The 16,778-nt window shown below is 36.2% G+C and overlaps 1 protein-coding gene across 4 annotated transcripts in view; it reads right to left on the bottom strand.

Moving 5' to 3' along the window:
- LOC128013001 (semaphorin-5A) overlaps positions 1-16,778 on the bottom strand; it is a 125,107-nt gene that overhangs the window by 16,252 nt on the left and 92,077 nt on the right. For all 4 annotated transcript variants that reach the window (XR_008183230.1, XM_052595672.1, XM_052595673.1 and 1 more), the window contains exons 15-16: positions 15,888-16,035; positions 8,354-8,579 (exon numbers count right to left, since the gene is read on the bottom strand). Coding sequence is in view for 3 of the 4 variants with exons in the window: in XM_052595672.1 (XP_052451632.1) it covers positions 8,354-8,579; positions 15,888-16,035 (374 nt within the window). In the remaining variant the exon portion in view is untranslated. The remainder of the gene's footprint in view (positions 1-8,353; positions 8,580-15,887; positions 16,036-16,778) is intronic.

A 16,778-nucleotide genomic window follows, 5' to 3' on the forward strand; every position in this document is an offset into this window, starting at 1 on the left:
AAAAGTTAGGGGGTGGGCAATTAGAAACGACTCCCTGATGGGTCTGCATAGAGGGTGGTTAACGCCTCTGCAAATACATGTAATTACAATGACATATAGCATTATAGCATCGCAAGAAGCATTCGCGACACAAACGGTCAAGTAAAAAGTGTGGGGTGCTCATAAACAGTGGTGTCCAAAAGTCTTAGAACACTGGTAAAAAATGCTTCTCTGTTTTTATTTCTGTTCTATTTCTTATTTTTACTATCAAATATTTTATTAATTATACATTGTTTAATAAATGTGTAATTACTGAATATAATTTAACAGCTTTTTAAATGAGAATTTATATTAATTTGTAATTAATAAATGTAATTTAAGTTTTTTTTTAAATAATGGATGATTTATAACTACTGAATACAATTTAACAGCTTTTTCAATTAGATATTACATTAATTTGTAATAATTAAATATAATGTAATAGTTTTCTAAAAATGTATATTATATTAAATATATTTTTTTAATAGTAAAACTATTCTAATAGTTTTTATTAATTGATAAATTATATTATTTGCAATTTTCAAAAATAATGTTTTTAAATACAAATTCAATATATGCAAAATGTATTAATGTAATTAAATAAAATTTGTGTATAAATTACACATTACCATAATTTGAAAAAAATTTTTTTTTTTTTTAATAAAATCACAATGTCACTGGTTTGCTTCGGTTTTGCTTCAACAAAAACTGCACTTGAGATGCATGAGCTGAAAAAGTTTAAGTTTCTATTCAGTTTTACACTTTTTTAATCACAGGTTTTCAGACGCATGCTCAGACTTTTTGGGCCTGACTGTGTAAGTTTGCGAACAGAATCACAGAAAGTGAGATTTTCTATTTTGTATCCAAGGACGTGTGTGTAATGCACCACAGAGAAATTTGCCAGCTGAGATCCTAAGGTCTGCAGAATCTGACACTGAGTGGGATTCTAACTGATGGCAGATCTGTAGGGAACCGACAGTAAATAGCCTTGGAGATAACAGCCGCTTCTGAGAAAAGGAGGAGGAAAGAAAGAGAGAAAGAAATAAAGAAAAAAAGAGAATGACAGAGAGATGGAGCTGTCCGTGCAACATGGTATTTAGATGAGAAAAAAGTGCTAAAGTCACACGTTAAAATGATGTGCTATTGTTTGGAAGATAAATGAAGGCATCACTCATAGCCAAATTACAAACCTGGACCATCATCAATATGCTGCAAAGAAACTCAAGGTTTTAAGATATGTAGCTTGACTGTTTGGCAGCATTTTCACTCTAGCCACTGCCATTACTCCAGCAAACAAATAGATATAATGGTGCATGTATTGATTTTTATTGTACTGAAGGTTAAGCGTTAAACACTTGCACTAAAAGAAAAATGGTGCTATATTGTAACGAAAGCTACAGAAGCCTTTTCTTGCACACTAAAAATTTGTAATCGCCCTCTAAGTTTCGTTGTTCCTTCAATTGCAAAGTATTACCTAATTTTTACAGTTTGTACCTGTCAGTGCATAAGCTACCTAATTTAGACTGACTAATCAGTTAGTTGCCTGAACAACTATTAACATAACTAATTAACAAGAATTAGGCTGGTCTGAGGTTCACGTGTTTTTTTAGGGTTTGGGCATATAAGAAACATTTTGTTTTTCTATTGCAATATATTTTAAAATGCCATTTATTTCAGTGATGCAAATCGTCTCAGTTACATATGGTAAGAAGCCACGATGACAGACGAACTGGCATATTGCTTAGACCATGTGATAGACCAGTCTGATTCGAGTGTAAACTAAACGAGCCAATGCACGCTGGCATGCAATTATTGCATCCAGCTGCAGATGATCACAGCGTAAGTATAAAGAAAGCAGCAGGTGCATTACATACCAGGTTTTTGCTTTGGTGGCACAGCAGCCGTGATGTCTTCGTTCCCTCCTTCAGGGAATGAGGGTTACCATACGTAACTGAGATGTTCCCTTTCAGTCTGTCGCTCTCGACATCACATTGATGGAGGAGCTTGACAGAGTCTACAGTACAGACACTCTTGAGTAGTTTTATCAAGCAAATACTAACCGGGGCCTCTCAGTGCCACTACACATTTGAGGTGAGAACACAGGAGGATACCAGCTCCACACGAAGGCTATAGAATCCAGCAAACATGTTGGGGGTCGCCCAGCCCGCAGCTCTACAAATATCTGTCAGCGAGGAGCCACGAGCCAGCGCCCAGGAGGATGCAACACTTCTAGTTGAGTGAGCTCACAAACTGAATGGGCAGGGCACACCCTGTGCCTGATAAGCCAGAGTGATGGCATCCACGATCCAGTGGGCCACCAATTTTCATGCTCATTTGCTGCTCAATAAACATTTATTTTTAGTATCAATGTTGAAAGCAGTTGTGGTGTAGTGCTGTTTAATATTTTTGTGGAAACGGTTATGTACTACCATTTGAAAGTTTGGGGTAAATAAAGAACTATAAAACTTTTATTCAGGAAGGACACAGTAAATTGATTAAAAGTGTCACATGATCCTTCAGAAATCATTCTAATATGAAATATTTCTTAATATTACCAATGTTGAAAAAAGTTTTGTGAATAGAGTGGATTACATTTGTTTAAGGATTCTTGGATGAAAAGAAGTCATTTATTTGAAACTGAAAGCTTTTGTAACCTTATACATGTCTTCAATGTCTCTTTCAATTAATTTAATGCATCCTTGACAAATAAAAGTATTTAACTCTTAAGAATATATATTATGTACTGTAGTTTATATGTCTGAATGCATATGCCTATAGCAGTAACATTATAAAGGGGTGGAATCTTTTTTTACCATGTAAAATGGCTAAAAGATAAAGCCCAGTGCACTCTCTGCATGTTAATTTAAGCACTGCTGAAAATGTGTTAGACTGTCATCCATTCACACCTTTAATAATCTTAGAGGACAGAACCTTTAAACTTATAAACACTAGTAAATTAACTGATGACCATCAAGGTTTGAACAAATACAGGCAGTAGTTTATCAAAGAAAGTGATGTTGTTATCTGACATTGTTTTAGATTTTCATTCAGGTTAATCTACTTCTTATAATTAAGTAAACGGACTGCAGCTCACTAAGCAAAGCACCTGAATCTGTGTAAATAAAGGCCAGCTGCTGCGGACACTGATAAATTTCTTTAATTTGCTCCTAAAAGAGACTGCAGAGAAATCAGGGAACCTTATCTGCACAAAGCCGATTTATATTTGCCTTAAAAAAACTTAAACTGACATCAAATGCATTTCCAATCTGAAAATGTCAGCCAGGGCTGATTCTACTCATCTTGTTTCTTTCATAATGTTGATATTAGACAGAGACAGATGCTCAGACCTCCAAGGCTTGACAAAATAGCAACAAACACGTGACTTCTACTTGACAAAGCCAAGGTGACTTCCAGGGACCTGCTAACTCAGTTTATCTACAGACAACTGAATGTCCTTGTGTTTTAATAAATACATTTTACAAAAAGAAAAGAGCAAATTTTTACATAATATGTAGCATTTAACACAAACTACAACCCATAAATAATCCAATCAAATTTCCACCCAAATAATCATCTTGCAGTAATTCTATGAGTTTGATTGTGTAATCATTTAATGTAACCACATACAGTCATTCCTCCACTCTAGATTGTTCCACATGAACTCTATGCAATGAGATGCTGTGCTTTATCACACGGCATGGCTTACGAATTCAAATCAATATGGGCCAGCCGAGACGTGAGGGAAAATCTTGGCCAAATGGCACCCCATTCATTTCGGAACTCATCTTCCCTTGTGGCTTCACTGACATCAACACATATCTTTAGCATGGAGGTGATTATGGGACTAGGCCTGCTCTGTACGATATGCAGTACGTTAACCACTGTCCACAAAAATCTGTTATGATAGGGCATGCAACAGTACAGCTAGGTGCTTCAAGCTAAATATGCAAAAATTATTCATGTGTATGTTGGGCATTTAATATTCATGAATTATATTGATGCAGCACTGATGAATCATTTAAGTGTCAGAGAAATACAGATTGCGTGCAATACGAAACAGAAAATTTTAAACTAACATTGTAGATAATTCTTACACCTCTAAAAGTGCTGTGTGTGCGCTCGTATATGCATGCCAATGTAAAGAGTTTTCTTATACTCAACAATACTATATTGAATTGATCAAAATTGCTGTAAGAACAGTAATATTGTGAAGTGTATTGAAATGCAAAATAACATAGCCATAACAGTTGTAATAGCCATAACTCAAGTCTACATATTCATAGGTTTCATGTGACATCACACAGTTTTGTGGCTGCCATTTGTAGCACCAAATTGCAATCTGCTGTACTGTGCTCTGGGCTGATAACAGCAAATCAAAACGAATTATTTACTAAGAGTATATATGGGATTTTTATGATCAAATATTTCTTGTAGGCAAAGATGCATCTGTAAATTTTTTGTATTTTAGATGGCAAGTTTGTGATGAAACTTGCAAAAGCTTAAATTCGCATGCGAGAAACATTAGTTATGCTCCACCTGAAGCTAATAAATCAATTAAAAGTTATTTTTTTATTTTTATCCTTGATGTAAGTACAGTTATGTGAGTCTAGAATATTCACGCTGCACTAAACTTTGACGAACAACACTCCAGGAAAACAAACAGATGAGGAAGAGGAGGAGGATGATGGTCCAGCACATAACGTTAAAAAGAGAAAGGTCTGTAGTTTTAGTTCCACATTCTTATTTTTATGAATGTAACTGAATGTAATTATTTCAAGAGGGGTGCCATTTGGCCGAGACATGAGGCAAAATCTTGGCCAAATGGCACCCCATTCATTTCGGAACTCATCTTCCCTTGTGGCTTCACTGACATTAACACAAATCTTTAGCGTGGACGTGATTATGGGACTAAGCCTCCTCTGTACGATATGCAGTGCGTTAAACATTAAATACGTTAAACATTTCATTTATACTTCTCTGACTGGACTACCAAGGAGCATTTAGAGTCGATGAGAAAGTAAGTTCAAGTAAATGTCTGCACTGATCATGATTATACTATGTAATAAATTGATTTCTGTCATTATTTACATTATTACATCAATTCAACCTCTTTTCGTTTTTTCCGAACCACTGACTTGTGTTTTTCTCCAGAGCTCAAAAGAAGATACTTTGATGAATGCTGGTAATCTAAACCAACAAGTTTGTCACATGTAGACGACATAAAGGGAGTAAATGATTTACATTTTTGGGTAAACTGTCTCTTTAATTACGATGATACACACTTTAAATTTCAATACTGGACACAACCATGTAACGTGCTAGAATTAAATGGGTAAATAATAATAAGTATTTATTATAATAAGGGAAGTCATGGCCTAATGGTAAGAGATTTGGATTTGTAATCCAAAGGTTGTGACTTCGAGTCTCGGGCTGGCAGGAATTGCAGGTGGGGTGAGTGAATGTACAATGTTCTCTCCACCCTAAATACCTGAGGTGCCCTTGCTAACTGAGGTGCCCTTGCATAAATGGCTGCCCACTGCTCTGGGTGTGTTCACGGTGTGTTTGTATCATGTCACTTTCAGTAAATAGTCTTTCAGACAAAATGTGCTTTAATACAATATAGGTGCATTCAGTTAGATCTTTAGTAATAGATACTTGTGCATTATGTGCTCTTTACAGGTGCAGAAATGAAAGCTCACAAGCAAAGAATTCACTGGACTTAGATGACGAAGACATGCTGCACAATGACCCACAATGAGCAACAACCAAGAACAGTATTCACTGATTGCTTTCAAAATGTATTCATGCTAACAGTTAGGTAATTATTATTTAAATTATTTTATGAAGTACAAATTACTTAATTCCAAAACTTTGCGATTTACAAATGTTTTTTTTTATGTTTTAACCTTTATTCAATGTTATGTGTTAAGTGTACATATAAATGCATCATTCATTCAAGTAAATGCATGGGTAGTTTTGCAAAATGTGTTAAATACTTTATCTACACTAATTGTAGAGCTGTTTTTTGCTGTAATTGCATAGTTTTGTAAATAAATTGTTTTGTAAATACATTTTCCTCATGCCAGCTTGGTAAAGCTAATTATTTAATTAAAATTGCTTCCATAATGAGATGTTTATAGATTTGTTACGTTATGCTAATTATGTATTATAATCTATAGATTTAAAATGAAAGTAAATGTTTTGTCTAGGGAACATTAATGAACGTCCTGTGCTGCGCAACGGGCCAAGTCCGACTTAGATGACGCAATGTCTGCAAGTTACGGTTGTCGCATCTGGTCCGGTTGATTCGGCCCAGAATCTGAAAGTGAGTACACAGGCATCCAGGCCGGGTGTGGCAGATGGATCTGGGCCGATGTCTCTAGCAGGTTAAAATTTAACCGAAAATGACCCGAGTGTAAGGAGAGTAAATGTGTATTAGGTACAGTTAGATGTAAATAGCCTATCATTAAATGTCAAATTGGTAAGTTTTCACAAGACTTTACTGGAGTCAGCAGTTTGCTTGACCGTGTAAATAAGGATCTAATCCTAAAGTATATATTTTTTTAATACCATTTTTTTTGTTGTTGTTGGTGAAGTGTTATTTCAGTTTCCGATAAGCGAGGAGAGGCTACGCAAGGTACTAAAGATGGTGGCCGCAACAAAAAGTCACGTGACTGAAACCCATGAATATACTAATCTATACACACACATTTATAATGTTACAAAAGTTGACGTTGCTGAAGTCCAATGCTGGTCTTATAGAGGGTCCTATAGAGGGCGCAACAGGATAATAAGTCTTTGAAGGACTTCAACATTTACGCTCCGTTTCCAAACAATTAAAATGACAAAAAAAATTATTCTCCAAAGGCTCCACAAGACCGGTGATTATATTACTGGATGGTTGAAATTGAACGGGAGAATGCACATTTTAAACAGTCTATTGTACAGTAAATTAATCGCCGTTCTTATCTAATGCACTGCTGCACTCTAACACACACACATAGGCTACAGACAGTAGCTTGTACGTAACGCACAGATCGTGAGCACACAGAATCATTCAGCGCGGAAATGTACTGTCAACACTGTTCTGTGATTTCTCACAGCGTCACTACTACTAGAGAGACACTGTCATGTAAAATTAATTCACACATGCAATCGCTCTCACTAATGCATTCATATAAATGTAATCTTTACTGTGCTACTTTATCTATGTCTGATTTAGAACAAGCAGAAATCTATGAGAAATAAAATGACTTAAAGGCAAAAGAACTGATAAAAATGAGCTGCTATAAGAGCAATAACCATGTTGGCAGCGCTGTGTCATTAGCCATAGCTGTGCAAAAGGGGTTTGTCACAGCTCCAGACTTATTTGTTCATCACATAAAAATCGACTTGAAAACCTCAACCCCTAATATACATACGTATGTTTGCATGTGTATGCATGTGTTCGCATATATATATATATATATGCGCAAATGCAAATATTCTATATGCAAATGGAAAAGCTGCATTTAAAAACAACAAAAGACTTCCACAAAGTACGTAGCAATTTAAATGTTTTTGTGCTGTCCTTTATATGGGTCTGAATGTTTATTTTTTCGTTTTGTCATTTTAGCTCAGTCGCTTGTAAAATAGAATGGAAATTAGCGAGATGGAAAAGCAAAGAAAATAGCCTAAAAGAGTTCTTGTCATTAGCTTTGTGTGTGGCATCTCTTAGTGAATGTCTGTTGAAGATCAGAGCTTGACTGTAGAATGTGAGTGTCTATAAACATCACTCAAAAACAGACTTCACTGTTACAGGGTTTTCACTGCATATATTTGTGTGATATCTCGGTGCCACTTTGACTCTCGTAACTCGTCAGTTAACAGCTTGTTTAGAAACCGCAACTAGTTCACAGATGTGAAACCTAATGCAGGGAGGCAAACTAAAATTAAATTAAGTGCAAGTGCTGCACTTTGACACCAACAGAAGACCCTCAACCACTGCGAGATATTACATTCGCTGATTTGACTTCATTAGCATGTTCCTCGTGTCTCTCTGAGGAAGAATGCAGCCAAGAGCACTTGTGTTGGGTGAGACAACACTCCAAAAACTGATGTAGTGAGCCCACATTGATGAGAGAAAGAGAGAGAGAGTGAACGAAAGAGAGAAGTACTGGAGCACATCATGTTGTCTTTCCACCGATGGACAAATAGATCAATTGAGTTGCCTCAAAGTCACTATGGGTTCATTCCATAAAATACATGGAGAAAAAGCAGGATGAGAGGAGAGAAAAGGAAAAAGCTGAGTGACAAATGATGAATCACAGGGAAGAGAGACAGAATGAGATCTCACCGTCTGTGGAGCATCCCGTGGATCCGTCGCTGGAGCAATACCTCATCTCAATCCGCTGTCTCCCTACTTCCAGCAGGCTGGGCTCAGGGACCCTCGCCTTACAGGTGTACCTGAACCGCTGCTCGTAGTGGCCTCCATTGTCAGAGATATTCACCGGCGTCCAAGGGGTCCAGGGAGTGGTCTTCTTTAGATCTGGGCAAGGGAGGGTATTACAGGACTGGAATTCCTGTACAAAGCAGCAAAATATATAATTATACATTTATTCTTTATATAATCAATACAATACTTACAATATTTCAATTGCATTTCATATTGTCTATATTTCTGAATCATAGAATATAGAATTGATTATAGAATTATAATATAATTTATTTTAAAAATTATAATAAAATATATAATTATAAATGCAAAGTATTACTTTGATAAAAAACAAAAAAACCTGTAAAAACAGTAGTATTGTGAAATATTATAATTTAAAATGAATGCAATTACCACAGTCTTCAGTATCACATGATCCTTCAGAAATCATTCTGGTTTCTGAAGGATATTATATTATACAAATAATATTATAGCAATTATTATTGGCTGTCAATAATCAATAATGGTTCTTATTATGATCGATGCTGTTTTTGTTGCTTAACATTTTTGTGTAAATTATAATACATTTTGTTTATACTGTACTTTAAATTCATTTAAATTACAATTCAAAATAACAATATTAAAATAAATTACACACATATTTTATTGTGTAATAGTGTACTAGAGTTTCCACAAAAATATTAATAAACTAGATTGTTGATAGTAATAAGAACCACACACACACACACACACACACACACACACACATATAGCCTAAGGCACACCTGTGCAATAATCATGCTGTCTAATCAGCATCTTGATGTGCCACACCTGTGAGGTGGATGGATTATTTCGGCAAAGGAGAAGTGCTCACTTACACAGATTTAGACTGATTTGTGAACAATATTTGAGAGAAATAGGCCTTTTCTGTACATAGAAAAAGTCTAAGATCTTTGAGTTCATCTCATGAAAAATGGGGGCAAAAACAAAAGTGTTGCATTTATAATTTTGTTCAGTGTATATATAAAACATTTATGCTGAGAATGATCCTTGGTGATTTGTTGCCATTTTGCAGGCGCATATGAAATATTTCCAATGCGCTCTTTGCTGAACATCGCAAGTCGCAAACAAGTCAAGCGGAAAAGGTCATTGATCAACTTTAATTTATGGCCTGTGAGGAGTAAAAGGCTCTGAAATATGTGGAAATAAATAAGCAGCACATTTTACACAAGCTAAATGACATTTCGATTTGAATGGAAACTCAAAGGACTAACAAAAAGAAAGAAATTGTCACTGGCATGGGACAGCTCAAATGAGCGCTGTCTGTTCTAACATCTCGTCCGATGCTGGTGGGGAGGGCAGCAAACCTCTTCAATTCTTGATCGTTTTATTGCATTTCTATAATTGATATGACATCTACACTGCCTCTATCCTTGATCTGTACCAGCAGTTATGAGCTTTCAATCTTTTGATTTATGATAATGTAGAGCGTCTTTTGATACCAATGTCTAGCACTTGAGGCAGTCAGATTCATGTCCTGACACCTTAATAAATTCGCCTGAAACAAGGAGCTATAGATTTCCTGTAAATCATATGTGTTCATTTGGTTGAGTGGGGAGCCGTGTCCATTCTCGCTGCATTTATTTATGCTTAAGAGACCTTGAATGACTGCCAGACCTTGGCAAAACAAGATAAAAGTCCTTTTTGTTCATCTGTCAGTCTGTCAGACGGAGGGAGAGCTGATGTGAAGCGGTCAGACGGCTGTCTACCTCACTTCCCCTCCCTCCACTCGTCTCTTCTGACCTCCGTTCTCCCAAGGACAGGGAGCAGCAGAGGTTAAAATATGGAAAGGTTTACCCATTGTTTGCTGTGCGATCTGACCATCTGTTTTTGTTTTCACACTTCTCTTTGTTAATATTTAATAACGGTTAATAAACAGATGAGCTGACTCAACACTTTTTACCTCACTGTGCATCAACACTTCAGCTAGAAAGGCTCTAAGACAGAGATTTTTGCAGTCTGTTTTCTCTCAGACAAAGGAGGGTGTTGGGTGTTAGTGTTGTACTTGTGTGACTACGCATAGAGAAATGTTCATGGTAGGCTGCACTCTCTCAAAACACAAAATCGAAACGAGTTACCCAATAATTACACGGTTCCACTCACACTCAATGTCTAGATGCCTCCACAAATGAACAAACTACAAGTAGAAGCTGTATTAAGTCTATAGTTATGTAAACATGCCATTAAAATATTAAATAATTTGGTTCTTTAGCTTTAGCTTTTTATCACTAGCCAAGTTTCCATCTCGTTTTTGCGCTGTTTTGTTATCGACAAAGAGAATATGCGTAAAAAAAATTCCATCCACCTGGCCAAAAATGGTGTGCGTGATGATGTCATCCAAAAAATAAAAAAAATAAAAAAATAAATGTAAAAAAAACAATTGTCGCATTTCTTTTAGAGTATAGCAAAAAAATGCCCTTGAGCTGTTTTATTTAGATTCTCGATAATCAAACATTATTCATAAATAGGTGCACTTGTATTAGCCTGCCATTATTTTTCTGATTAACTTTTAGAGGAAATGTTCATTTTGGTTGTTTTATTTCTCCTAACCAACAACCGGCGGTCGTTAAACCATTAGTAACCGACAAGATTATGCTAAATTACAATTAAGTGAGATTTGAATTGATATGTGGCTGTGACCCAATAAAAATACCCAAATTTGTTTCCTGGAATTAATTTTATATACGCAAAAAGCAGCATAAACACACTGCACATTTTTCGAGGTGTATGCAAGATAAGTTTAAAACAGACTGATTTACAGCATAGTGCGAGTCCATCAGTTTACACTGCAGTGTAAACTGATGGACATACAGAATCATACCTGAAACAGAAAGCTAATAAACACAGTAATATTCCCTCGTCAATTCCGAAACTGTAGGAAACACATATCTGCATGAGAAGCGTTTATTAAATGGGGGAAGGGTGGGATCTCAAAATTAAAGATGAAACATGCAACATAATGCCAGCAGAAGTCACTCATACTTCATTAAATGAATAACAAACAGTTAATTCTGCAGAAATACATAATAAATGAAAGCGTTTTGATGCTTTATTATTGATTGATTATGCTGCTAAAGGTGTTGCCCAGTCATACAGAGAACCGTTGGGGGAAGTGGTCATAGGTGTGCTGTATCCTTATTCATGAAAAAAAAAAAAACACAGTTGCTGACGAATCAGAATCGCGGAACGGAACAGTTTATATATATATATAAATTGCAAACTATATATAAAAATATATGTAAACTGTCTGATCCGAAATGTCTGATCACTTAGAAAAGTAATACCACACCTCTCCTCAAGAGTCTGTTGGATGTAACACAAACGGTGTGGGACTGGGTGAAGAAACAAACACTTCGATAGTCTTTCTGGTTTCCAATAAAAAAATAAGCAGCCATCAGAAAATTCATGAACTTTCATTCATCGCAAAGCATCCCTGCAACAATCTCTCTTCGAGGGTATTAGGTGAAAGCGATACTGCAGAAGAATGCACTCAAACACATCGACTTTGGTGCTGATGCTACATTGGATTCAATGAGGTACTGTACATGTTCTCACCAGCTGGGCGAATGCCTACATATGAGCAGCACATCATAATGGTGATTTTTAACGGTTACTGATGTGTTGATTTACGCAGCCAGCCAGCTTCTGAACCATCCCTCCCATGTTGTCTAAAATTTGAAAATATGACATGACCTACACCAAACAAAATCAATCAATCCATTTTTTCCCCCGATGATGTTATGTGTGGATAATACACCCTCTCGGAGTGTTTGAGCTCATTCCCACTCCTCTATCATTACTCATCCCACTCACGTTTTTCATTTCTATAATTCTCCATCCATCTCACTTTATCCTTTCTTCCTTTCCTAATTCTCTATTGTTCCATTCTTGTTTTCCCACAGACAGTCTATTCATTATCCCCTACACTCTCAATCTTTTTCAGACTTTCAAACTCCCTGTTTTCATCCTCAGAATTACTGTATCACCTAAAGTTCTCATCCGTCACTAATGCGTTATAGGTAGAGAACGCAGGGGTTAGGGGATGCCCTTACGAAGCTCTGCTGGACCCCGCTCAGTCTCCAGGCATCTGCTGACTAATGAGTAATCCCACCTGCACTCTCTGGAGCTTTCTAACATCATTACATCCACTCTGCACACACAGACACAGCCCTCAATCCTTTGTGTCCACACAAAAATACAGCATTTCAGCAAATACGTGTGTGTTGGTCATAATTGGTCATTCTAAGGCTCCCATCTTTGACGCTATATCCCCCAACTCCTATGAGATATGCAGCCTCTAGTATGTTTTACAGAAAACAACAAACTCCAATCCATTAAGCAGGTGTCGCTGATCGCATTCATTACCGGCAGTTCACCTGAGAGATGCCGGCTGGCCATTCCACAATGGACCACCAAGACAAATAGTCTCAATTAATAGTACAGAAAAGCGTACAATCAGTCAAGCAAGACTACGGAGCGCAATACACTCCATCAGGGGGTCTAATGAAAAATGCTGTCATTTGGGAATGTTCAAATTCCCTGGAGGAAACTTGTCTCTGTATGACCACAGCGTTGGGTAAATTTATATCCACACTGCACAGTCATCGTAGAGAAATGGAATGCAGGGTTTTTTATGGGCTGCGGATGGTTTTATGTAGTAGTTGGAAATATATTTACAAGAAATTAATAAAGAAACTCAAGATCATCCAAATGCTGTCATAAGAGATAAAACTCCTGAGGCACTGAACTGCACACAAGGTACACATAGACCAGAGGTGTACAAACTTGGTCCTAGGGGGCTGGTGTACTGCAGAGTTTAGCTCCAACCCCAATTAGACACACTTGAACCAGCTAATCAAGCTTTTCCTAGGCATACTAGGAACTTCCCAGCAGGTGTGTTAAGACAAGTTGGAGCTAAACTCTGCAGGACACCGGCCCTCAAGGGCCGAGTTTGGGCACCTCTGATAAAGGCCTTGGTTTATTATGAAATAAAAAGTATTAATTTGTTTGTGTATTTTGGGTGACTTAAGAATAATTGTTCAAATGACCAAGCTATTTGGAAAAATCATTTAAAAATAATTTTTTTTTTATGTGGTAGTTGTATGCTTACTAATGACATTTATTTTATTTTAATTATAAATTTTATTTAATATACAGTAATTAAGGCAAGTTTCTCTCAACCAGGTGGCCTCAGCAATCTTACAAAGGTACGAATAACAATATTAATGAATTCAAGTAAATTTTAATTATTAATAAATTAAAATAACTGATTAAAATAATTAAAATATTACAGGTAGTTAATAAATAAAAAGGTAACTGAAATATTAAAAATGAAATCTTTATTTTATTTCATTCCTCCCTCATTAACTGACTGATGATTGATTTTTATCCAACACAGTTCTATACAGATTTAATATTCTAAAATAAAAGTATTATATATATATATATATATATATATATATATATATATATATATATATATATATATATATATATATATATATATATATATATATTATATAATTTATAATGCATTATTATATAAAATTCATATGATATTAACAACTGAAACTGAAATTTTGCGAGATCATCTGCAATGATTAAACTGAAATACCCAGGTACACACTGAAGTTACATCTCACTAAAAAATTATTAACTGAATTATTTACACTAGCAATGTGTCTGCGGTCATCATGTGCAGTTGCAAAAGAGTTTGTTTTTGGTATAAGACATCTTATTTTTGCAATTACATAAATATAATTACAACTAAGAAAAAATGTTTTAAATCCTTACACTTAACAATGTACTTCACATATTCACAGATTTCCAGCAGCCCTAAAGTGATGGTAATGTTTGAGTCTGATTATCAAAGCATCATTACACTGAACATGAAGGATCTCATAAACAAACAACCTAGTAATTGTTGCCAGGTACTCATTATTATGTTTCGGTCTACTCTGACACCTGGCTACATTCATGTGGGCTTTATCACTATCATTACAGAGAGGTTACAAGCATTGTGACAAACCAACCCCCTGTAAAATTACCATCTGACAGACACATCATGTTTTTATTGTGTCTGACAAAACAACCAACATCTAGTATGGGAATTTTTCAGAAAATGATAACAGCTGTTTATACATAAGGGCCATGTCAGAGCTCGGCAATCATCAATAACAGAAAATAATACGAAAGTGGCTTATTAACTGAAGCTTGCTTGCTTAACTTCGTGCTTACAGGGCACACAAATAGCACACATATCCAAATCAGGCAACGCACCACCCTGGTACCCACACACGTATATAATTATATATATATATATATATACACATATATATAGCAGCATGATGTTGCTGCCCTCGCAGCCTCAGTAGCATTCCTAGGATACTTCAGTGTCTTGGTGTTTTCGGTGTCGTCTACGTTGTGATGGATCTGAGGCAGCTGGCCTTGAGGCTAAACACGCACACAATTTGCCAGAGCATTACCATTAGGACTGACAGGAATGTCTGAACTTTCTCTTAAGCCATTGTGTCTCCCAGGTGCCATTGATCAAGCAGCAAAGATCGAAATGGTTGACAGCCTTGATTTCTAAACCGAACAGAGTTTATATAGCAAATTAACTATTTAAAGCTGTTCCAGGTTTTTGAAATCACCCAAACCACTTCCACGAATAGCATGACACCGTGGTCATGTGAGCTGGACTTATTCTAAACTAGCAGTGAGTGGGTGACTGGTTTTAAAAGTAGATCAAGAATATCACAGCTAACTCATGAGTGGAAAATCCCAGCTTACTCTTGCAATGCTAATTCACATGGCAAGCTCCTCACAGCTTTCTAAACAAGGAAATGCATTTCGGTATAGTGTGTTTATGTACTGTAGATATATGCAGATATGTTCACTACCGTTCAAAAATTTGGCGTCTAAAAAGTATTTTTGACTCCAGGCTATAGTGTCACGTGATCCTTCAGGAATTTTTCTTATATGCAGATTTGGTTCAAGATCAATGTTGAAAACAGTTGTGCAACTGAACACTGCGATATCTTTAAGATTTCTTTGCTGAATAAAAAGAATTTTTTTTTTTTTTATAATTTAAATAATATACAAGTCTTGATTTTTGATCAAATTAATGTATACTTCCTAAATAAAAGTATTAATTTCTGTCATAAATACCCCCCAAAACTTATAAATCCAAAGGAAAAAGTGTGCAACTTTTGTCTGGACTGGAATTATGTGAACGTAACTTGCACACCACAGGTAGGCCATGATGCTTCTGCTGTTACTTATTGATATTTTAGTTATAAAGCCTATAAACACTGAACACACTTTTCATTTCCTGAGGTGCTCTGATAAGAAAAGGTCTCACAACAAATTGAGTAATAGTATGAAAGTGACATACAACGCTGCATCCAGGGCATTCGTTTCCGTTCTCACACATTCGTCGTCGCGACTGGATCCCACCGCCGCATGGAACTGTGCAGCGCTCCCATGGAGACCATGCTGACCAATAGACATGTGGGGGACAGGGCAGGTGCTCATTGCAGTATCTAAAGTAGATTGAAACAAACATTTCAGCATGCAAATAAACATTTATTCACAAACTCATCTCCTAGTTACTCACTCAACCCATCCTAATTATGCAATGGCCTCAATAATTGAATATGAATCCTCTGAAGCACGAATTATAAAATCACAAAGAAAAAAAAGTTAGATTTTTACTTCAAAGAAAGAATATAATGTTTTTTCATCTATTTCTTACTGTGAAATGATTGTATATTACAATAGAAACTAATTGTAAACATTTCAAAACTACTTGGTGCATCAGGCCATGATTCATTTATATGAAAGAGCCATTAAAAAAATTCATGCATAAAAAAAAGTTTTACATTTAAACAAGGAAAAACTACTGAATTCAAAACATGAGATAATGACTGGCTAGCAGTTGTGCAGGTCTCCAAGGAAAGGAAATGCCTAGGTTAACCTTAGTGTAATGAGCACTGATGGAGCAGTGTCTAGTGTAAATGAGGCCTGCAGGCAGAGCGGGGGGGGGGGGGGGGGGGTATTCTGGGCCCTTCTGTCCACTTGCAAAGCTAGACGTGTGGGCTGGATGAGTAGATGTAACTGAAAGGTAGTTGGTATAAAGGTAATTGGTATAAAGCATGATGATTGGACACACATAGTCAATCATTCCAGCTCTCATGTGGTCTCACTGCAATCAGTGGATCTTTGAAAGGAAGTGAATAATAAATGAAGTCAGCTTCCTTTTGAAGATACGCTCATAACCAGAACA

The sequence above is a fragment of the Carassius gibelio genome, chromosome B24 (assembly GCF_023724105.1).
Source record: "Carassius gibelio isolate Cgi1373 ecotype wild population from Czech Republic chromosome B24, carGib1.2-hapl.c, whole genome shotgun sequence".
Lineage (NCBI taxonomy): Eukaryota > Metazoa > Chordata > Actinopteri > Cypriniformes > Cyprinidae > Carassius > Carassius gibelio.